The sequence below is a fragment of the Colletes latitarsis genome, chromosome 9, assembly GCF_051014445.1.
Source record: "Colletes latitarsis isolate SP2378_abdomen chromosome 9, iyColLati1, whole genome shotgun sequence".
Classification (NCBI taxonomy): Eukaryota; Metazoa; Arthropoda; class Insecta; order Hymenoptera; family Colletidae; genus Colletes; species Colletes latitarsis.
Window position 1 is genome coordinate 22140553 of NC_135142.1, and position 23331 is coordinate 22163883.

The 23331-nt window shown below is 40.8% G+C and overlaps 2 protein-coding genes across 2 annotated transcripts in view; both read right to left on the minus strand.

Moving 5' to 3' along the window:
* Positions 1-15876: 15876 nt before the first annotated feature.
* LOC143345950 (uncharacterized) lies at positions 15877-16302 on the minus strand. The gene has a single exon (XM_076773613.1). It carries the CDS (start codon positions 16300-16302, stop codon positions 16006-16008), a length of 297 nt encoding a protein of 98 aa, XP_076629728.1. The 3' UTR covers positions 15877-16005.
* A 231-nt stretch (positions 16303-16533) lies between these two features.
* Ptx1 (pituitary homeobox homolog Ptx1) overlaps positions 16534-23331 on the minus strand; it is a 41076-nt gene continuing 34278 nt past the window's right edge. Inside the window, exon 4 of the mRNA XM_076773612.1 lies at positions 16534-17307. Coding sequence (XP_076629727.1) covers positions 16534-17307 — 774 coding nt within the window. The remainder of the gene's footprint in view (positions 17308-23331) is intronic.

Here is a 23331-nt window from a genome sequence, read left to right on the forward strand (position 1 = left end):
TCTCCTCGCTACCGGTTCCTCTTGTCCTCCGCCTCGGTTCTCAGTTCTCCTGCTACTCTATACCGGGAAGCCTCCATTAAATTCATTAGGCCATTAGTGGCTGCAACCCTCCAAGATGGCTCCCGTCGCCTGGCAACGCTCTGCTTCTCCACGCTCTTCTCCGTGTCTCTCCTTCTTTGTCCTTCGGACTCGCCACCCTCGGTATCGGACGTTCTCGTCTCTGTTCATCCCTCGGTCCTCCAGCCTCTTCTTCCGTCCCTCTCGGTCGGCTTTAACGTGTCTCCCTCTCGAGCGGGTGGGTCTTGGCGGGTGTAATTAGATTCAACGAGCGAAAAGGGAAGGCGGTGGGTAGGTTCGTAGGTCGGTAAAGGCGGCGGTGGCCTAGGAGGGTAGCTCGCTCTCGAGCTACGTTACTGAAGAGGGCCATTGCCTTCGGATGTCCAGAGTCTCGCGTCGTTTCTCTACGATCCTGCCACCCTCGTCTCCTTTCCCCTAACCCCTCGGTTTTCTCAGTCGAACAATACGTGTTTTTTTTTTGACGCGGTTGCGTGGAACGTCGAGAAAGAAGTTTAGTGCGAGGATTATGTTATTCGAGGGACGGGGGACTCGCAGGGGAGACCGGGACTAGAAGTTCCGATTTTGAGAAAACATAAAAAATGACTAGGAAATAATGTAGTTCCTCTTTTCACCCCTAATTTATTCTATTTTAAGATTTTCAAATTTAATATATTGTAATAAGTTTTTCATAGAAACTCGTTTTCTTGCGATTAGTCGAAGTGAGACTTACCCCGTTGTGGGGCAAATTGTTATTGCTTTGGGGTAAGTTGTTACTAAGAAGTCACTGTTACTTTCTAATGAGATATTTTATTCTCTGATGAAGTGAAACATAATTTTATTAATAAGGTTCGTTCATTAATTTCAAAAAAATTTTAATGGGAGATTCTAGAGACCAAAATAAGACCAAAATCAAGAATACCAATTTGTTGATTGAGGCATCGTTAAAAAGTTATTAACATCGACAGATGAGGTATACGTGTAGACCTTACATCCAATGTATTTTTTCGAGCCATTTTTCTGGGGCTCCACAGCCCCATTAGTACGCGTTCTTTGTATTTTGAAATATTAAAATCGTCCAATCCATTCAGGAGTTATGATGTTTTAAACATACGCTTGAAATTTCAGGGGAATCATTCATGTCTCTGGTCAGACATTGTATTTTCGGTAAGGAATTTTTTCCCCGAAAGCGCGTAGGATTTCAGGGGTATGTGTATTCACCAAAAATGATTGTAATTGACCCTTGCAACTAAAAATAATTTGTTTAAAACGATTTGAAAGTTTTTAATTTTGTCAAAAAATTTCACACCTATTCGAATTTTTTTCTCGAAAGTGGGTAGGATTTCGAGGGTATGTCTAATGACCAAAAATGATTGTAATGGACCCCCGCAACCGAAAATAATTTTTTTAGAATTAATTAAAAATTTGTTTTTTCGTTGAAAAATTTAGGCACCTACCCCCCTGTCGATTTTTCTTAAAAATTCCTTTTTCATTTTTAGTAATTTTGTTTGACGCCCTACAGAAAAGTTGTCTAATACTTTTTTGTAGGTACCCATGAGCTCTACTTCAGAAAAAAGTTTCATTGAAATATATTCACTATTGTAGGAATTATGGCTGTTTGAAAATTGGACCATTTTTATGGGGTTTTTCTCATTTTGCGGGGTCAAGGACCATCTTTTTGAATATTTTTGCTAATTGTACATATTCTCCATCAAAATACGCGTAGTTTGCTTTTTTAAACATTAAAATCGTCCAATCTGTTCAGAAATTATGACGTTTTAAAGATTCGCATGAAAATTCGGGCAGACATTTCTGGCCAGAAATGATATTTTCGGTAAGGAATTTTTTTCTCGAAATTGGGTAGGATTTCGGGGGTATGTCTGTTGACCAAAAATGCTTGCAATTAACCCCTACAACTAAAAATAATTTTTCCAGGACGATTTGAAATTTTTTAATTTTTTCGAAAAATTCCACACCTTCTCGAATTTTTTTCTAGAAAGTGGGTAGGAATTTGAGGGTATGTCTATTCACCAAAAACGATCGTAATTGACCCCTGCAACCGAAAATAATTTTTCCAGAATGATTTGAAATTTTTTAATTCAATTTTTTAATAACATTTTAACGAAGCCTCAATGAAGAAATTGATATTCTTAATTCCATTAAAATTTTTCCTATGGGTGGCCTAACACTTTGTATATGTCGAAGAAACAACATCGTCCTCTCAGGCGACCAATGCATTGTCTCGTAATTCGTTTCATATTATTTAAAATTTTCGTCTAGATTATTGAACGATGCGAAGGGATGCAATTAAGAGAAATCTGCATCTATTTATAGCGGGCAAATTGATGTGATTCGAGTGAATGAAACGTCCTCACGTCTGATAACGCAAGCCTATCGCGACTATTCTAACATAGGAGTTTTATGGCCGACTTAATTTCGAGGCGATTGTACATACATGCATGGCCATAATTCTCGCGCGACGACGGAATGGTAAAGTACACAGTACACGCAATAGACGCGTATGACAAAACTGTTTTTTCAACTTCAAACAAGACAGTTTATCTTGAACATCTAAATGTTTCGCTTCGCGTATTAAGAAACATCGAACATATTTATCGACCCTTAAACATCGTAATTTTTAAAACGCAGAATCGAATCGAACGACGACAATAACGATAGATGTAATTTTCAGAATGTTGGTCGTGTAAGAGAAAATACGTTTTATTGTTAAGTCATCGTTTTGTAAATGTAAGAGATAAGAAGTCTCGTAAAGATTAGTGCAGTCGAGGGAGGAGGAGAATTTGCAATAAAGCGAGAAAACTTGACGGTTTGTTGGATTCTTATCTTCTTCTCGATTACAAGGCGAACGATGATTCACTTTTACGCTAAATACGTAATTGTTACGTAACGTACGGTAACTATATAAACGGTGTTTTCAAATATATCGAATATATATATTCGAATTCATTATTTTTGTCTCGATATCAACGAAATGTGCAGGTTACTTGTGTAAACGGAAACTTTTACGCTCGTCGCTGCACGTTCATTCGCATTATTCAAATTGTCTCCGCGCGTATGTAGGGAAAGCAAAGTCTATTTTCATTCGAGGCTAGGCTTCTAGCACGTAAGTTTCAGTTACTTCGCATAGTCGTCGAAGAAGCTGATTACTCGAGACCAACTACGGGCTCTTTGTATTTCTACCCACGTCTTTCTTCCTTTTCTGAGTTCTATTTAGAGCTACGTCCACAGGTTCAATACGCTAACGCAACGATTAAAATGTACCAAATTTCATTAAATTGTTCGAAACGCTTCCACGAATTATTCTACGTTTAGCATTCACAGGAAAGAATATTTATATTAATTACTGGAGCGATAGAAGCAGTTCGACTTCGAGTAGATGCAGATATTCTTAGCCAGACACAGTCAGTGACAGAACTAAATGTTTCTGAATTTTTATAAATATTTTTAGCGTGTTCTATCTCGGGCAAAGCTCTAATTGTATACATAAATTTAGCAAGTAGATAGAGAGTCCCATAACATTTATTCAAATCTCAACAAAATCTTGGGTTAGATGTAGTAATAATTGATCGCTAAATCTCGCCGTTTACATCGACCACGAAATCGTTAAAAAACATCTTTCAATGACGCCTTTTAGTCGAAATAGGTTCGAAAAGAGAATCTGCGTTTCGATTTCAAATTACCAGAGAGCGTCTGTTTAATTTCTCAGCCAGAGATTTCGACGAACTCGCCGATAGGCAACGGTTGGGATCAAGGAATCAGAAACGACGATGGTTTCGTTGTTGCATTCCCGTCGCGAGTCCGAAGTATTTGTACGCGGCTGTTTTCGGGGGTGGCAGAGCAAAGGGGACTCTTAAAATACTCCAAGAGCTTCTAAATCATGGAGGCTTAGTAGCCGTCGTGCGAGCAGGGATTACCTACCTTACTTCAAAGTGCCCTGCAGGTGCGGGCTCTCCGTTTCGGATCCTCTTCCACGACAGAACGTTGAATGATGCGTCAGTTGCACTTAACGATACCGTGCGTGCGTGCTCGTCGACTCTCTGCTCCTTTTCCCAAAAGATATTTCTCGTTTCCGGCCCCCCTTGCCTTGTTTTCGACATGCACGATCTCCTGGTTACAGGATCCGCTCGAAACTATCACCGATTCGCGTTCGTTGTTCGCGAGATTTTGGAAATGGTTCGCGTGGAAGAACCATTTTGGTTTTTCGTTTGTGACAGTGACAGGAAAATGGCCGAAGAGGGATGAAAACCGACGTTGGGAAGGATCAAAGTGGAATCGTTAAACGTATTCGAGAACACGTTCTAATTTTTATTCTATTTTTAAGAAATTTTGTTTATTGTGGTGTGATCGTGTAACGCGAACGTCAGAGTCTTGTTTTCATTATCCATTCGACGTAGGGGATACAGTAGCAAGATTGTTGGTGAATTGCAGATGAAATTTCAATGTCGTTGAGTGTCCGTGACTCGACAGGTGCAACGGGGATGCTAAACTGTGCCAAACTTGGTATTTTCTTTGGTAAAGAGTTTCCTTATGTTTATTATACTTTGGTTCTGTCGAGATATTTAGCTGGAAGCGTAGGAAAGTAGAAGAATATTGATATGCAAATAAAATGTTCATTATTTTAGTGATAAACAGAAAGTGAAACTCAGGGGAGTATTTTGAAAATTAATGAGAATATTGATAATTACTTCTTTGTATCGTCGAAACCGTACTTTGCAACCATTTTGAAAAACGCAATCTCAACAGTTGATAACACTCAGGTTAAAGAAATATATAAATTGCACAATAGTCCTATCATCGCAGTAAAATAAATTAGGTATTTTGAACATTATTACATTATGTAGATAAAAGAAATTAAATAGTGCCATTTTTACCATTTCAATTGCACTTACAATTGAACGTTAAATTGTTTCATGACTTTGTAAAGTAGTTGGATTTCGAGTAGATACAGACATTCCTAGCCAGACACAGCTAGTGATAAAATCTACTAAATGTGTCTCGATTCTTGTAAATATTTTTAGCATGCTCTATCTTGGGTAAAGTTACAAATGTATACACAAATTTTATTCGTTAATATACAGATAGCTCTAATTTCAACTATGAATGGAGTGTTGGACAATATAGAGTTCAATTCAAAGTCCCATAACATTTATTCAAATCTTAACAAAATCTTGGGTTAGATTTAGTAATAATTGATTGCTGAATCTCGCCCTTTACATCGAATACGACGTTGCTAAAAAAACACCGGTGACTTCGTTAGCGAGTCGATTGGAAAATAATATTATTCTTTACCGTATAAAATACCTGTAGCACCCCGGGTGATAATACTTCAGGTTCGAGTGTCGGTCGACGGTAATCTAATTTCGCGGGGAAGTAACATATTCTCGACCCTCGAGCCACCCCCACGGCACGATTAAAGCAAAGAAGGTAATCGCGGGGACCGAAAACGGGGACAAGGTTAAATCTTCAATTCTATTACCCAAACCCTGAGCTTCCGTTACGGAAAATACTCGATTACCGGGATATCCGGGGTCGCCGTAGCCGTGAGATTATTCGCGAGGCGGCAAATTCAAAAGCAGGAATGGCGATTACCATGAGAATTAAACGAGACTCCTAGGGTGGCGTAGGAAGATCGCGGCCGTCTCGAACGCGTACCCGGGGGCCCCGTGTCATTTCATTTTCGACGGAAACGAAGACGGTGGAAGAATACTCTCGATTCTCTAAGTCCCGGGTACCTTAAGCCCTCAATTTCACTGGAGTAAAAGCTGAACGGAGAGCGTGATAAAACGGCTTCTTATTCCCGCATTTATATTCAATCTCGGTCGGCCCCCGGCGGCCACAAAGGGCTCCATTTGAAACGCGTTAGTCGATGCCGTATATGCAGGACAGATACACCCCCTTCGCGAGGCAGGGGGTGGCGGAGGCTACGTTGGAGGGAGGAACGCGGCGATGCATTATGTAGCGCCACGCTGATCCTCGTATGCATCTATGCATGGGGTTCCGCGGGCAAGTTTACGGTGTGCGGCCCAGTACCAACACCTACGCACGATTCGAAAAGCGTTAATGCACGCAACCCGTGCTGGCGGCCTACGCGCGGTGTTTCCTGGCCGCGCAACGGCATATTTCAAAACCAACCCCCCTCCCCAACCGAAACTCCACCCGAAGCTCCACGGTACTCGAGATTAGTTTTATCGTCTTACTTCGGGGGAGGATCGTCTCGAAAAAAGTTTCCAGCGAAATTATGCGACCGCGGGGCCGCGTGTGCCCCGAACCGCAAGTAGCCTCTTTAACTTCCTCCGGGAACTTCGCCGGCTAAATTAATATCTACACGCGCGGCATTTAGAACGAAAGCCTTACGTTCCCGTCACGCGAGAATAATACTAAAACGGAGGGTAACAGGGTCTTTGAAGAACGTTCCTTTTTTTGGGGAGGAAATTGGGAATCGAGATTGGGAATGCTCTAAAGAGTACTGTCTTTTAAGGGTGTCTTCTACTGTAAACCGCCAAAATATTCAATTTTTTTTTTTGCATTTTCTTTAGAGATAAAGTCTTCGAAATAGGTGTGTAAAAACATATCACTAAACTCCTGAAATTAACGAAGTTATAGGTATTGCTCGGTCGAGCTTCCTTCTGTTTACATGAGTTTTTCTCGAAACTATCTTTTCTGAATTGGCTTCCATAATATCTCAAGATCTACTTGACCGATTTCGTGCTTTACCATGTACCTTCAGTACATGTGTCGCTATAGTCTGTACTAGAATGAAGTCAAAATCATTATTCTTTCTATTTTTTTTTTTTAGCCTGCAAAAGTTAAAAACAAGAAAGAAATCGATATTTCAACTTCAAAATGCTGTCATTTTCTTAATTATCAATTTTTTTCTGTCTTTTTACGTTTGAAAACTATTAAATAATGGAGTTGTTCGACATTTCACACTTATCTCTGATAATAAAACATTGAATTCTATTAAATTAACTTCATCCAAGATATAGAATCGCTGTCAGTTCATTTAAGAAGAGTACACACTTCGGTTTTATACTAGCGTGCATACGAAAGTGCTATCACGTTTTGCACTCACGCTGATTGCGACCGAGCAAAGGCTGTCAAGTATATTAAATGGAGAACAATTTGTGCATAGTAACTGTCGGAAGAGGTAAAGGAGAAGCACACTGTTCGGTTTCATTTTAAAAAAAATAAGAACTATAACTCTCTGTTTAATTATTATTCGTTAAAATAACAGGAGTAGAATCAAAATTTTTAGCGTTATGAAATTTCATCAAACCGTCGCAAACTTGATGACAAATATACTTAATATAGATCAGAAAATATTACAAATATTCATATCTGGAAACTAATGAAATTCTTTATACATTTATCTGTTGATGCTCAATAACCAAAGAAAGCAAAATTCTATTATTAGAAACTAATTCATTTTTCCTCAATTTTTTTTTAGATCATACCCCACCAAAACATCTGCTAATATAAAAAAACAGTGGTGATTTTTTAACTGTATGACAAAGTAATTTTTAAATTATTCCAAAAATATTGAAAACTACCCCCTCTGTAGAGAGCACGTCTTACTTTGGGAAACGCCAGCCTAATCGCTAATTGTAAGATCTCTCGAGTGTTTCTTTTTATTAATTTGAGGTGAAACTTGTTATTTTAATCGCTAATTTCGAAAACGCGATCAAGCTATTAGTTTTTCGCGAACGAATCGTTCGCATGGCTGCTTCGTGCTGCTCCGAGCCAGCTGGTATCGAATGTAAGCCGAAGACGGAGTACGGTCCGCTGGTTTGGTTCGATTCAAGCCAGTGTACCGCCAATAAATAACGTGCTGCCCGAGATCCACTCTATACAGTATATACAGGATACACCATGGCGTAATTCGTACTAGAGAATCTGGGAGGGGGAAGAAAAAACCAGGGAAAATCGCTAGTGAACTTTTGGCATTTGACAACGAGCATTTATTGAATCGTTTTCAACCTATCGCGACAATATTTCTTAACTAATTGTCAAACGCGTATATTCTTGAAAAATAATTTACAGAACCAGACTACCTCTGTACACCTTGTATAATCGAGTTCGAGTTTCTCTTATCGTCTTTTAATTTGAGAAAAGAAAAGAAATTCTGCTTTAACTTCTTCTTTTTTCTTTAAGTCAGAGAATGGATATAATGCGTACTAATCAATACATCAAATTCTATAAAAACAACCATAGAGAAAATGTTCTGAGATCGCGATTACATAATTAAAATTTGCGAATTATAAATTACGTAAATTTACGCGAATCGAACGAGAAGAATTGCAGGCGGGTAACGAACAAAACGAGAACAAGAGAGGTTTTGTAGACAATGAGCTAATCGGTATCAAGTTGATAATGTTTAAACCGGAGTGTCAAATAAAATGAAGTGGCGAAGAACCAATCAAGAATCGTAGTCATTTTAATTATCCGGTCGAACGAAAGTTTCACGGTGAAATTAATGAAACAACTTAAACGAAATCTAATAAGTGAATTATACAAAACGGAACAGATGGGCGTTTCGATTAAGTTGATTAAACTGCAATTAAGTCGATTAAAACGAAGCATAGATTAATAACAAAGTTGACGGCGCTTAATTAAACGGAATAACTCCGAGTCTCTCGATAGCCTGGGGCCGTTTAGATTTTCAAACGTAGAAATTATTCGCGAAAATTGCGAGTTCGCGATCGTCGCGACGGGTTTTAAATCGTCCGAAATTTCAATCTCGTTTCGCGCCTTATCTCTCCCAAGATTGTCTTTCGTTTTGAAATAATTTGTTCCGCTTTTTTTATCGCTCAACTGCCACCGAAAACGGAATATCGTTCGAAAAAGAGATCGAAAGAGGCTTTTATCATAAGCCTTTGCGTACAAATTAATTAAATCTGGACGAAGATCTACGAACCACGCGAGCCTGAAAATGAAAAGACGAAACATAAGCGTCGCGCGAAGATCGAATTCATTGAAAACGATGATCGGTGAAAAAAATAAGATGGACGCTCTTCGAAGAACCGAACAGATTCGCAGGTGTTGTTAGTTTGGCGTGTTAATCCGGGAGAGTAATCGTAGATTGGCCAACATCACTGATCTCGGACAAAGCGATTCGCAAAGGCGCTCGGAGACGTCTCGAAGGCAGCGCGAACGGGATCAGAGACTACGCCAATGGCCGCGGACAATGATAATGTCGCGATGATGTTAGCGGAGATACGAGGCTTGGTATCTTTATTACCCTACGCGAGACACGTTGCTCAAGTTAATATTAATTGCCATTTTATCTTGCTCAGACGCCTGATATTTCGAACGAGTAATCTTCGAAAATTTTATGACACTCGAACCGGCGCGGAACTAGACCTTCGAACTTCGAGAACAAACTTCGGTCGGCGTTTCGCTTAATATTTGCAGACCCCGATTCCATTGACAACCACCTTGTGCTCTTAAAGAATTTTACGACCGTACCAGCGACTTTGACATAATTGCATCGTCTGTCGAGCAGGGCTGTAGCAAAGAACACCGTGTCAAATTTAATAATACGCCATTCAAATAATTGTTAAATAGTAAGTATTCCTGGCAAACGATAATTTAGGTTATTGTAATTATATTGCGATATTTCTGATTTTAAATTCGATCCTGTCTTCGAAAGCTACATTATTCTTCGGTCTGCCATCTTGTCATAACCCCTTAAGAGGGAGGCAAACAAATTCTCAATGTCGAATTTAATAATACACCATTCAAATAATCGTAAAATAATAAATGTTCCTAGCAAACGATACTTTTTCTAATTATATGTTATATCTTTGATCTCATATTTGATGAAATTCGATGCCCGTGTTTGAAACCAATTTTTGAAAGCTGCGTTATTCTTCGTCTTGTAACCCCTTAAGAGGGAGGCAAACAAATTTCCAACGTTTACCCCGTATTCTATTTCCCTTTCCCGGCTTGCTCAACGTCGACGTCATCAACTTCCAGATTAGAGTCAGCGTCGTAGCGAACCGTCGAAGAAACGACACGGGGAAAGAATGTTAGCCCGGGAACGAGCTACGATATTTGTTTCGCCCGTCGAACGTCAGAGTTCCAGTGATTCTCTGGGGAGAGCGTCACCGTGGGGAAACGCAGGACAGCATATTCACGAGGCTGTATCGGATTTTATTCTGTCGCTAAATCCTCGAATCTCTGCGGGTGCGGGTCTCCTCAGCCCGTTTCGAGCTCCGCGAGGACGGTTCCTGGGCACGCAGTCGAAATAAAAGGCGGAAAGAAGTTTCGGGAGTTACGACGACTCTTCCTAAGCCGATATCGACTATGACAATCCCGGCGCAGTCTTTTCACCGGGGAAAGTCATTTCATCGGCGAAACGACGTCGAGGAACGGTAGCCTGTCCTTTCGTGTCGTTTCGACGTGTTTGTTCTCACGTTGAAATCCGTATTCAAATGCTTCTGGGAACACAACTGGACAGCCCAAAGATTTAAAAAATGCAAACTTAAAAGCGGATCTTTTGGTCTATCAACACTTTGGTGGACAGAAAGTTTCACTGTCGGATTCTGTATGAAATGGTAAATGGAAAATAGAGAGTAAAAAGGCTTTATCGTCAAGAAAACCATCTTTCAAAATTTGTAGAGTTGGAATAGTGAAAGGGAGGGTAGCAACAAGTGATTTGTTTCCTTTTAAAATTATCCTTTTCCTTTTTGACTTATTTTCATAATTTTTATCCTCGAAATTGTGTCTGGTGTAGAGTGTATTAAGGTATAATTTAATTACCAGGTTGATAGAGGGATGATTTTTTCCTGGCAACGAATTTTTTATATTTGTAAACCGAAGTGTACGACGCAGGATGAAAAGAATCTGAGATTACAGAAGTATGCCTATTTAATATCGTGCAATCTGTTAGACAGTCGAATATTAACAAATGGATGGAAAGATTTGATAGAGATACAAATGTAATTATCATGTGTTTGTTGTTCAGAATGATCGATGCAACGTTGACTTTTTAAGAACCAAATGAGTTTTTTGCAAGAAAGATAAGGCAGCCAATGGTGCAACGAAACAAATATTTTATGATCGAGAAACGATTGTGTTCGAAAAGTTTTGATTTATTAAAATATTTTATTCATTCAACAACTATAGTATTGGAGCTTTTCAAATTTATACATAGAATTGGCGTGTTTCTGATGAAGATTGCTAATTGTGTGAATGAGACTTTTGCGAAATGAGATACGAATAGAGGGGGAATGTAGTAGTTCCTTTGATGTATTAAAGGAACAATACAATTTAAACTATTTGAAAGACACGTATGATTGGAATATTTCTTATTTTTCTTTGTCTTCGAAGACTTAAATAAAGGAGAATAATAAAGTGACAAGTGCCGCGGAAAGGAAGTGCAACGAAGTTTAGTAGAATCCTCATTTTACGCGGAGATTTTTGGTATAAGTGTGTCGTGCGCCAGTTAGATGATAAGATTACGGAAGAAGATAAGTTACAGAGAGATAAAACGCTGTTTGTACATTGGACCTATAATTAATAGGAGTTTTTAAGCGTCCGTTGGAATCTTGATGAAATTAGAACATTAATCATAGTCATTTATCTTTGTTTCGTTTTGTTTCAAATGTAAATACATGGCGTAATTTTTCTAATTGAGAATTTACGCTTTGCAAAGAGCTTTTCAATGTTAAGGAGTCTCGAACGACGACGAGAAAATAAATCGTTGTGCTTGGTATGTAAAAACTTTAAGCAAAAGAAGGCTTTGGATGTAATTTTGTAATTGCTATTCGTACATTACAATCATAGTGTTATCAGCTATCAATGTTATTTATACTTGGCAGGAGTTATTTTCGTCAGTCAAATAAGAATAAAAGAATTCTTCGAGTTCTTTTCAGAAAGTCGATAAAATTATGTCGCGAGCATGTACTATTTGTTTCCAAGTTTCTTGCAATTACGTTATGAAAATTATGCATGTAGGTGTCCCGAGTTAAACGTTTCGAATGGCGAGAATTGTCCCTATGTGGTATACAATTGGTAACATACGGACTGCAATATCTTATGACTGCCATACCATTAACGGTACGACGATCATCGTAATATACGTTTAGTTTAGTTTAGCAGACGAGGGGTTGCGAGGCACGGAGAGTCGACCCTTCGGGTGCCAACGGAGGGTGCATAATTTATCGCTTTTCCCCCGACCACCATAATGCAACACGTTACACGCTTGGTATGCATGTAGATTCCGAAGGTTATCGATGCCCCCTCAGTGTCCGAGGATATAATGGGGCGCCTAACTACCGATAAATAGCCTAATCATCGATCGGAATTCATTGCCGCGGCTTCTGTCTTAATTCAATATCAATCGCGTATAATTAGAACACCCGATCGAAAAAAAAGCTGCTCGTATCTTGAGTGGACGAGGCCTTCGATTGCGCGCAGTTAAATTTCGATCGGCCAATCGTCGCTCCGGGGGACATTTTCAAAATCACATAATCACTGGAAATTAAATCAATGTAATTCCTCGTGATCGAATAACAAAACATTCTAATCTCCAGTCTCGCACAAGCCAATTTATATAATCGAAACGTTTCGATTCGAAGCACGAATCTGCTATTATGGACAAAAATGTTAAATAATTTTAATATAGAAATGGAAACAAAATTAACGTAAATTAACGATATAACTATGGATAGCAAATATTAATAAAATAAGAGAAAGAAGGCTGAAAATTATTCGTTAAGGTAAAAGATTAAATTCTTCGTTTATATTAACTAAACTGATTTTTAAACGTTGGAGGAAGATAACAAAAGACAATATACGATATATTTATTGTAAAAACGGTGAATATTGAATTATTCTCTAATTTCACTTACGTAGTCTTCACCCACCCCTTTGTTTGTAACGTTTAACACACACATTTCGTTAGTTGAATGTTACAAATGTAACTTGTTTGAATACTTTCGTGCAAAATTTAGTCTCAGGCCTAACTTAGGCTCAACGGTCACAGAGATACCAGAAAATAAAACTAACTCGAGCGCGAACTGAAAACAACGAGGATAATATACGAATGAGACGACTTGGCTTAGAATACAATTGGTTTTTATTGTGACTAGATTACAAACGGGGCCTTTCGGCGCTCAATATCGCCCAGTAGGAACGTTTACACGTAGTGAGTGAAACGGCAACGGGAATGAGGACATTCTTTGCGGGCATTTGCAATCACTCACCGCGGGAACTGGGATATGTGATTACGACGAACATTTGTACGACATCGGGATTCATACAAAATAGCGGTCGTTTCTTACGTCTAGCTTACGTCAATATTTGATGTATAGCGTTTAGTATGCATCGACTCTCGAAGTTCATCGTCTCCCGTTCACCTCTGTCGGATGTCTTTGGTTGTAGCGCGTCGTATCGAGCCGACGACCGACTGTAAAAATGCGACTCGCGCGCGAGCACGGTATACGTTCAGGTTCCATTTGCCAAACGATTCGATTGATTCGTCGGCGTTCTGTCTATAAATTATCGACGAACAATAATACACATTCGTGGTTAGACGAATTTCGGATATAATAAAATAATAATCACGTTCGAGGGATATGGGTTGACAGACTTCAAGGGTCCAATCACACGCGCCCTGCAAGGATATCGAATATAGTTTATAATTATTCAATAATGTTAATAATATTTATAACGTACGCCTAGTCGATAAAGTGATTTCTTTCCTCGTACACTGTACAAAGCGCCGAACGCTTGTCGCGACGGCGCCCATTTCGTTTACTTACAGCCTGCAAGGTTTTTGGTATTCTGCTGAATAATGTTATTATTATCATTACAATATAACAATTCCGATAGATATTTACGAATCGCGTAAAATCAGCGTCTACTATACATATATCTACAGAATAGTGAGTACGTGATCCGCGCGGGATCTTTTATTAAAGTCGTAATCAGGACAATCGGCCTATCGAGGACTTTGAGAAACGAACCCTGTCTCTTCAAGAATTCAGGAATGACGTTAGAAAATTAGGAACAGTTCGAATGTATATAACATAAAACAAGTACATTTCAAACTTTGAGTTTCCTGGAAAAATCTTCGATTTGATGCGACTGATACTTCCAAACGTGTCTAAGATATTAATTACTTTTTCTGTCTCGTTTCTAGATTTAAACGGTCGAAATAAATAGATCTAGCGTCCTTCTGTTCGAACAAAATCACGATTTCCCAATAACCGGACACCCGAGACCCGTTCTTAGCACGCCAGTTTGTCTGACTACAACTTTAGTCATCCCCCTTTCTTCTCTTCCTCTTCTCTCTTCTTATTCGTCTAGTTCGCAATCAAGACTTCGAAGACCTGCACGCGACGCGGCAGATATCGACGTTGCTCGTGAATTTTGTTTCGAAACGCACGATATTCCGTGTCGAGAAGGAACGTAAACATGGTAAACGTTTAACGAAATAAGGCTCGCGGACCTCTCGACGGTCTCCGAGAAAACCGACGAAAATATTGCACTTCAGCTCGAGTATTTTGTCTAAGACCGTGACGGTATACGTGCTGGAACAAATATAGCGCTCGCGTGAAAACTGCATCGCCAAAATTTGGGCGCGAATCTCGTTAACGCGAAGGGAAGACAACGGATCGGAACGAAAAACCTCTCGAAACTGATCGTAGTCGATCGCTATATTTGCTTCACCAACAATATCTGCGTGTCGTTAATTTCCAAACGAAAGTTCGCGGAACCAAATCGATCAGGAAAACCTAAAATTCTTGCTACGCGAACGTCGTCCATCGTTTACGGAGGAAAGCACGTACCTCGAAACATTAAATATATACGAATATAACCGTTCGATCGTCTGTGTGCATTTACATTGTATGTACAACGCGGTTCTCGTCCGTCCGTTGCGCTGGGAAGAACGTCGTTAAATAGTGGTAAATAATTCGACGGACGAACGAGGAACAGCGCAACGGTCCAACCTGTCCGACAAGCGAACGACAGACCTGGGCACTTCTAAAATACTATTTCAAATAACATTTTATTTTATAATTATTTGAAATAATTATGAAAGTAACTTTAATATTTGGATGTACTACGCAGTAATGTTACAAAAGCCTGTTTGAAAGTGACGAAAATGAGACAAATAATTCCACATTCCTTGTCCAATCGCAAGAGGAAATAAATGCATTGACATTTTTGCAAGATAAAAGGACTGATCTGTCTATGTTAAATGATTATCCAATAATCAAAAACGTCTTTATGAAGTATAACATCCCTCTTTCATCCTCCGCACCAGTGGAACGTTCATTTTCTTTCGTAACAATATTAGATGGACTTAAACAAAAATCTCTTACGGATGAACTTTTTGAGGAGAGAAGTATGCTTAAAGCAAATTATTCCAATGATTTCATAAAATAAAATCTTTTTGTTGACTATCTTCAGGATTATTTCTTTTGACCAATTTGAAATAAGGAAGTAATGAAATAACTCATTATTTGAAATCGCTTTATCTCAAATACCTCGACATTATTCTTATTTTCAAACAAAGTGTTGAGAATGAGCATTGCATGCATGTATTCTTAATGAAAATTTGTAGGCATTGGTGCAGTCCCCTCCCTTGCAAAGGTCAGTACTACCTGAGGAGGACACTCGTTTATTGCACCTCCTGAGCGTCTCGTTTTTTTCCCTGAGCCTCAAGCTCAGTTAGTATTTATTTAGCAAATAAATATTCAACACAAAGGTACTGAAAATAAAGGTCTAAAACAAATTATTTCAAATAACTATTTCCTATTTTTCTTTCAAATGAAATTTGCCCAGGTCTAGCGAACGCTAGAGAACGGAAACCGAATCGAAAACGGAAGAAAGATACTCAACGATCGTTGGGACCTCGGACAGCAGGACCGATCGTCAATCGCGAGGGCAACGCCGTCGTCGCGACGACGCGCGTCGCTTTCAGTTCTCGTCCCGCGGCAGAGAGAGTGTCTGCGAGCCGGAAGTGATAGGCGGCGTGGCCCAGCAGTCGAACAGCGACGGCCAATAACCGGTGGCGGTGGTGGCGTGTTGCCAGTAGCCGGCCAGACCGGCGCCACCCCCGGCGCCGGACCCCGAGCCGCCGATCCCGATCCCGACGCCGACGCCTATGCCCCCGGCCGTCGTAATGACCTGCTCCCCGTTGATGCCATCCGCCTCTATCACGCTTCTGTCGTCCTCCATCTTTTGGTCCGCCGTGGCTCCGTCGTCGTCGTACATGAGGTAAGAGGGGTGGGAGGTGGTCGACGAGGGGCTCGAAGACAAGGTCGGCGAGGCGGCGGACCGAGACCTGGGTCACTCTTGCGACCTCAGTTGATTGTCGTTTTGTTGACCGGAAGAGACGCCGGGCGCGGACCCGACGGGCACCACCTGGCTGCCTCCGCCCAGAGAGTTTCCGGAGTTCGCGGTCACCGTGTGGTGATGGGGGCTAGACGTAGCCCCCGCTTCACCTCAGACTTGAGTCCTCGCGGTTGCGTTCGCGTGGGCCTCTGCACTTCCGGGCGAGTGCGGGTTCGCCTCTCCGGTCGTCGTCAGCGCGTATTGACACGCGCTCAGCCCGCCACCGAATCCCACGGACGACGCCCTGGAGCTGACCGGACTTCCGGCCGCGGAGCTGCCGCTGAGGCCGCTGTACCCGCTGCTGTGCTGCCTGGCCTTCAGTCGCAGCGAGGCGATGCTGCTCGAGGTCATCTCCGGGGCCGCCGCCGTTCTATGGTGCGAGGTGTACACCGGTGGTCCGTAAGGGTGATGGGGGGCGGCGGGCGTCGCGTAAGGACACGCAGCGCCGGACGCCGCCACCGGTGAACCGGCCACCCCCAGGCCGGATCCCATCCCGGGCAACATGGACGTGGCCGCCTGGCCCACCGACACCGACATCCCACCCATGTGGCTGCCAGCGACGGACGTGGCCGCGGCGTTGAAGCAGTTCACGGGGTTCACCTGCGTGTGATGGTGATGGTGGGACGCCGTGGGCACCACGGAGCCCAGAGTGTTCACCCAGGGGAAGCTCTTGCTGCCTAGGGGCGACGGTACCTTCGCTGCCCAGTTGTTATACGTGCTGTACGAACTGTAGAGCGCGTCTGGGTCGGCGAACGGCTGGCCGATGAAACCGTTCAAGCTGGCCGTGCTGAAGCCCGCCTTGAAGTCTGCCGCCGCCGCCGCTGCCACGTTCATCACGTTCCGCTCTTTCTTCCGCCATTTCGCTCTTCTGTTCTTGAACCATACCTGCGGACAGAACGAACCGTTTTCGTTAGGTGCAACGAATCGTCACGATTCGATGACTGTTGGGTATTATTTAGAGTCTTGGAAAAATAGTGATAGGTTAGGGGAGACCGGGATCAATAGTAAGATGGGGCAAATGCAAATGTTTAGATACATGTAGTTCCAGTAGGTCGAACGAGAAATGGGTGCAATGCATAGTATGCAAGAATTGGGCTCATGAAGAATGTACGAAACAATGTGATCTATATGTTTGCCAAAATTGTGAAAGCGAATAAGAATTACAGATAATTTTAGTTTTTTTTTTAAATTTGATTTATATTTAGTTTTTTTATGTTTATTAATTTTATCTTTGTTGAGTACTATGATTTAGTTTAATATATAACTTGATTTGTTTAATTAAGAACTTTGATTTAAGAATAAAAGTGTTACTATTGACCCCATGCCGTGTTACACTTGCCCCAGAGTAAAGGACGGTTGTAACACTTTCTCTGTCTTCCATTTTTTACTAATAACTACTTGGCATACAATAAAGTAACCGTGAGCAAATACTGTCAGATAGTTAGGTAACATATTTGTGCAAAAATTTTTATTCCAACTATAATACTTTTTCAGTTATTGTATTCTAAAGTCAAAGTGTTTACTATTGATCTCGGTCTCCACTATGAGTCAATTGTTATTGTTAATTAATAACAAGTTTCTTGTCGATTCAAGGAACGTGTTGAATGTCTTCGGAGAATATACGATACGTATCTTTCCGCGAGAGAATCATGACGCGCATAAAAAAATGAAAGAACATTGCCAAGTACAACAATTAACAGTAATTATCTTATCTAATCTGGCGAGAAATCGTTACGAGTCCGAAACGGCAATATAGATAGAAAAAGCAATAGCACCATATCAAAAAAGATACCCACCTCCGAATCGCGCATACACAGAGTCGCTTTTCTTAATCAAACTCGGTCGTAATTTATTGTGAAACGTTTCACGTCTGTCCCAGTATAACTACCTTCTACTTGGAGTTCGCCTAATCGTACAGACGCGTGACGCTGCCAAAAATTCATACGGCAAGACCTCCCTTCTTTCTTTCTCTATTGTAGCCACATAATGTTTCTATCGTAGCCACATGACCATATATTTACAATTATTTAACGAAGTCTATGCTGTCATCTAGATTTACAAATCTGAAATATGTACATATTCAGACATATATTTAAAAAATTCGTGACAAACTAGAATGTATTGCCATTAGATATTTAAATGATTGGTGTCTCAACATACAGGAATAATGTATTTTTTCAGATTACTCAACAATGTAGTTTAAGGCAGTACTTCAATGTGAACTTTTAGGTCATTTTTGATAATTTTGAAAAAGTTTGTCTACTCCTGATGATGTCGAATAATTCTACTATACATCCAATGCTTATTCCGTGCAGCGTCAAACGGATCAAATTTATTTGGTCCGCAATAATTTGCGAACGAGCTAACAAATGCCCTTCGTACATCGCGATCCCGAGGAAAGGAACGAATCGTGGAGACGTGGATGTCGCGTTATCGTGTTTCGCCAGATTTCGCGGGGACCCGTTTCGCCGGTGGGTATTACTCATGCACGAACAAGGAAGAGAGCAAAGGCGGTTCCGCGCGGTAGACGGCTAGTCCCGAGACAAATGGCAAGAAAACCCCGGCGAGCTCCTCCATCCTGAAATATGATGGCGTTAATTCAAGGCGGCCCTCTCTCGCGTTCGATACCGTACGGTGGAGCGAGGGCGAACCTCGTCAGCCGTTTCCACCCTCTTCCCGTTCCCATTCGCCCTTCAACCTCGACGCCATATCCCTCGTCCCCGTTCGCCCCGTCTCGTTCCTTCGCGTTGCTTTTCCCGTGACGCTCGCCTCGCTCACCCCCCTCGACAATTATACGGGTGGTTGCACTTAGATACACGTCGGTCTCGCGTAACTGTAAGGCAACGAGCGGCAGAATATCGCGAGGGTTCCAACGGAGAGAGAAAGAGCTGAGCGCCGGGAAGGGAAGTTTGACCGAAAAAGAAAGGAAGAAGAACGATATCGAAGGGGCGGCGGAGGCAGTCGGAGGATCCTTCGCAAGATGGATGGGTCCACGATCGCGCCGTGGAGACGCTAAGAGGCGCGACGAGTCATTGAAAGTGGGGAAGAAGACTGGCTAATGAAGAATAATGTCTTTCCTTTTCCGATTAGTGTCGAATCGTGGCGCAGCCGCGGGCTTCTTGACCTTATGCGTCGTTATGATGCGCCCGGGCGACTGGGATTAATGGGTTCGACGGTGGACCTTTGCTCCAACCTGACGGAATAACGCTTACACTGTGTGCTACCATTAATTTCTCCGTTTCTACTAAAACTGAGTTCACTGGCTTAAGGAGTCAGTCTCATGTGAGACCAAAACAAAATCAATTTTTATTTTATTTTTTAAAAGTATATATATTTAAGAATGTACTGCTAAATTTTGAGAGATAAATGTCAAGTATTGTGGATTGTAGAACCTTTTTTGTAGGAAATGTAATTTTCTTAAATGGCGTAGATGAAATCTCAGAAACTATAACTTCCACATACTAATAACTCTCATCTGAACCAAAATCATGTTTTTATAATGAGTTTATCATATTCTTTTATTAAATAGCCACGGGAAAAATGACAAAATTTTGCAATAAATTTAATTTAAATTAATTATTTTGGTTCAGGTGATAACAGGAAACATATCGAATAAAAATCTTTTTGATCCAGTCGACTTTGAGGGCGTGATAACAACATGAAAAGTCAATAAAAATTAATACAAAATGAATTATAGCGTTAGATGTAACATTTACTTTAAAAAAATTAATAAAGATGATTAAATTTTGCAGCATTTACATGAGGCTGCCCCCTTAAGTAATACTAATGATAGTAAAATAAAGTACATAAAATATCCATCGATGCAATGAAATATTTATTTTCGCTTATGACACTTTTGGGACTAGTCTGTGTAGCGTTTGGCTACAGTTTGGGAAACGGTGCGTCGAATCATGGAAGTGACAGCGTCTCCCCCGCAACGGTAGGAAATCTAAATAGCAAAGAAGACGCGAGATTCAGGGGGGAGGAAAAAATATTTCCCGTTCGTTCGTATAACCAAACTTTTCCTCGCGAGGAACATCATTGGATTTCACGAAGCAACCCCGTAGACATGACACGGGGCGACGGTAAGCCAAGAGGGGGAGTAAACTCGATAGGGCAGAACGGCAGTACGGCGGGCGAAAGATGCCGTGGCTCGAGAATCAATAAACTCTCGGAAGGCGCGCGCGAGTCGTTGGTATACACACAAGGCCGCGCCCATAAACTTTAACAGCATCGCGAGAGAATCTCTGCTCCGGGCTTGGTCGAGGACGAGAACCCATGTGGCTCATAAACTTGATGAATGAACTTTTCGATCGCGAACGCCAGGACAGAAGTCAACGGATTAACCGTCATGCCAGCACTTTGGAGCCGGCTATTGGCACCGTATAGCGGTTATGAGACTTCCTTGTATCTCAAAACACGACGGTAATTATCGTTTACAAGGAAGTCACGCGATACGTAACACGACGATTTTATCGAAACTAGCTAGACAGACGACCTGGAGAATATTTGCTTCGATGGTTTACGAGGCGTTGATCACTTCGTTGCTCGAGTGTAACGTATACAGTGGGGGACTCGTTTTTTATATTTTTACATTTCGATAAAAATGTAATCGAAATTGCCTGAAGTAACATTTTATTCTTAAAGAATTTCGAATATTTCGCATTGATTAATTTTCACATTTGTTTGTTCACATCTTGATCGAAGATTGCACCTTGGTGATCGTTTTTTAATATACCACCCACTACAGGACTAAGAAATGAGTGAAAAGTGAACAAAGTAACTACATTATTTCTTAGTCATTTTTTATGTTTTCTCAAAATCGAAACTTCTAGCCCCGGTCTCCCCTATATTAAGTTTACGAGTTACATATAGTAATCTTTAGTTATGAAGGAGGATTAAGAAACGCAACATCTATGAAAGTTTAAATGTTGTTTTCAAGAAACAGAGTTAAGGAGTTGGGCATTTGAGGATCACTCGAAGATGGTTGCTGAAAGTACTGGCAACGTTAGTCTGCCGTTCGAATCGAGCCAGTAGACACCATAAATCGAATCCAATGTTTTCCGCTCGACAACCGCTTGAACAATGGCTCCCGTCACGTCATCCAAGCAAGAAAACCTCATCAAATCACGACCCCTCGCCACCGCGTAAGCCTCCGCGCACGGCTCAATCTACGAAAGCTTATATAAATGTAATGAGACCGTGACCGGGCCTACCTCATCAATCAACCCCCACGCCAGCCAGCCTCTACTTCCCCAACTCGTGCACCATCGGTTTCTCTTGGTCTTCTTCCGTGCTACGTATAAACGTTCGGACATTATATAGACACCCCTCCCAAAAACGGTGCCCCATACGAGGTAATCCCATGACTTAACAACGGGCCCTGAACAATCGGATAAGCACGATTCGTTTCGTACGGCTGTTTTGTACCAACACCGTTAGCCTGTTTTTATTACCCGAGCGTCTCAATTACTGACAAATTTACGAACATCTCGATATTTGATCACGTTTTCGCGACAAGCAGGAAAACTTCTTTACTACTCGTTATATTGAAATCCTTGTCTTGAGAATCAATTTTCTAAAATTCATTTATATATTTTAAAACTGTTAACACTATTTTGAGAACAGCTATACAAAATATAAAATCAAATATTACGATAGTATGGTTAGACCATGGTTTATTACTCTTCAGAAAAAGCGACTAGGGGGAAGTAAACTTGAACGTATAGTTATATTAGTAATAATAACAACGTGAGTCAAGGTACGCTGTACAATTGTTTTGTAATTTACTCCAAATATTAGCTTATATAAATTTCATCGAACGTGTCAATAATCTGCTAAAAAATTCTGCGAAAGCGTCAGAGCTTTTCGCCCTCCGGAGCACGTGTTACTGAAAGTATACCTCCGGAACGCGATCCCCGGAAATTCACTATACCTCAACGGTACCAATCGTTTCGCATTTCAATTCTCTCCTTCCTCTATCTCAACGAGCCGTATATTCGACAAAATGCGCCACCAACGGGAGGACCGAATATTTTCATGCTGAAATGCAACCCCCGACTGCTGCACTTACCTGGAAGCAACGATCCTGATCCAATGCTTCCCAAAAGATCCTAGACTGCGAACGAGGAATCGTTCGTGTTTACTGTTACGATAAAATAACTATAAACTACACTTTTTCCACAATCATATTCTCTGTTGTTAATATTTCTTTCACTTTATTTAACACTAAACTTACCACGACCGATCAAATGACCGTTATTAAAATTTCGTTTAAAATTTCTAACATACAATGTTATTTTAGCACCATTTAACTTCATGACCTTTCTTATAGTATACGCACAATGAAGTTTTCAATATTCACTTTTATTCTTGTTCTTTGTTTTCTGAGAAAAATATGTAGTCTGTCTTGTCTACCACGATTTATATTTTTTTATAAAAAACTGGAAATATTCTGGTTAGCTTTCGATGTAAATAGGAAATATATAACAAAAATAAAAGGAGAAAATCTTCAGTTTCCACTTAAATAGTCTAACAGAGCGCATTAAAAATAGTTAAACTTTACACGCGTGCAGTTCCGAAACTATTAGTGTTTTATTAATTATTGTGCCATTGTTAGAAGCGGCAAAGCCTCCCCTTTAAAATGGCTTTTGGTTTTTGTCGATCGGACTTTTCGTTTTCGAGATATCGTAATTTATGTGAAAGATAATTTTTTTAATTCGACTGTCTCACTGCCCGGCTCGTGTATAATAGCCTATTAACGCGTATTAAAAATTCTAAAACTTTAGACGCGTGGATTTCCGAAACTGTTAGTGTTTTATTAATTATTGTGCCATTGTTAGAAGCGGCAAAGCCTCCCCTTTAAAATGGCTTTTGGTTTTTGTCGATCGGACTTTTCGTTTTCGAGAT

What these genes read in the sequence shown, in the direction of transcription:
- LOC143345950 (XM_076773613.1), bottom strand. Translation starts at nt 16,302, where the DNA reads ATGTACGACGACGACGGAGCCACGGCGGACCAAAAGATGGAGGACGAC.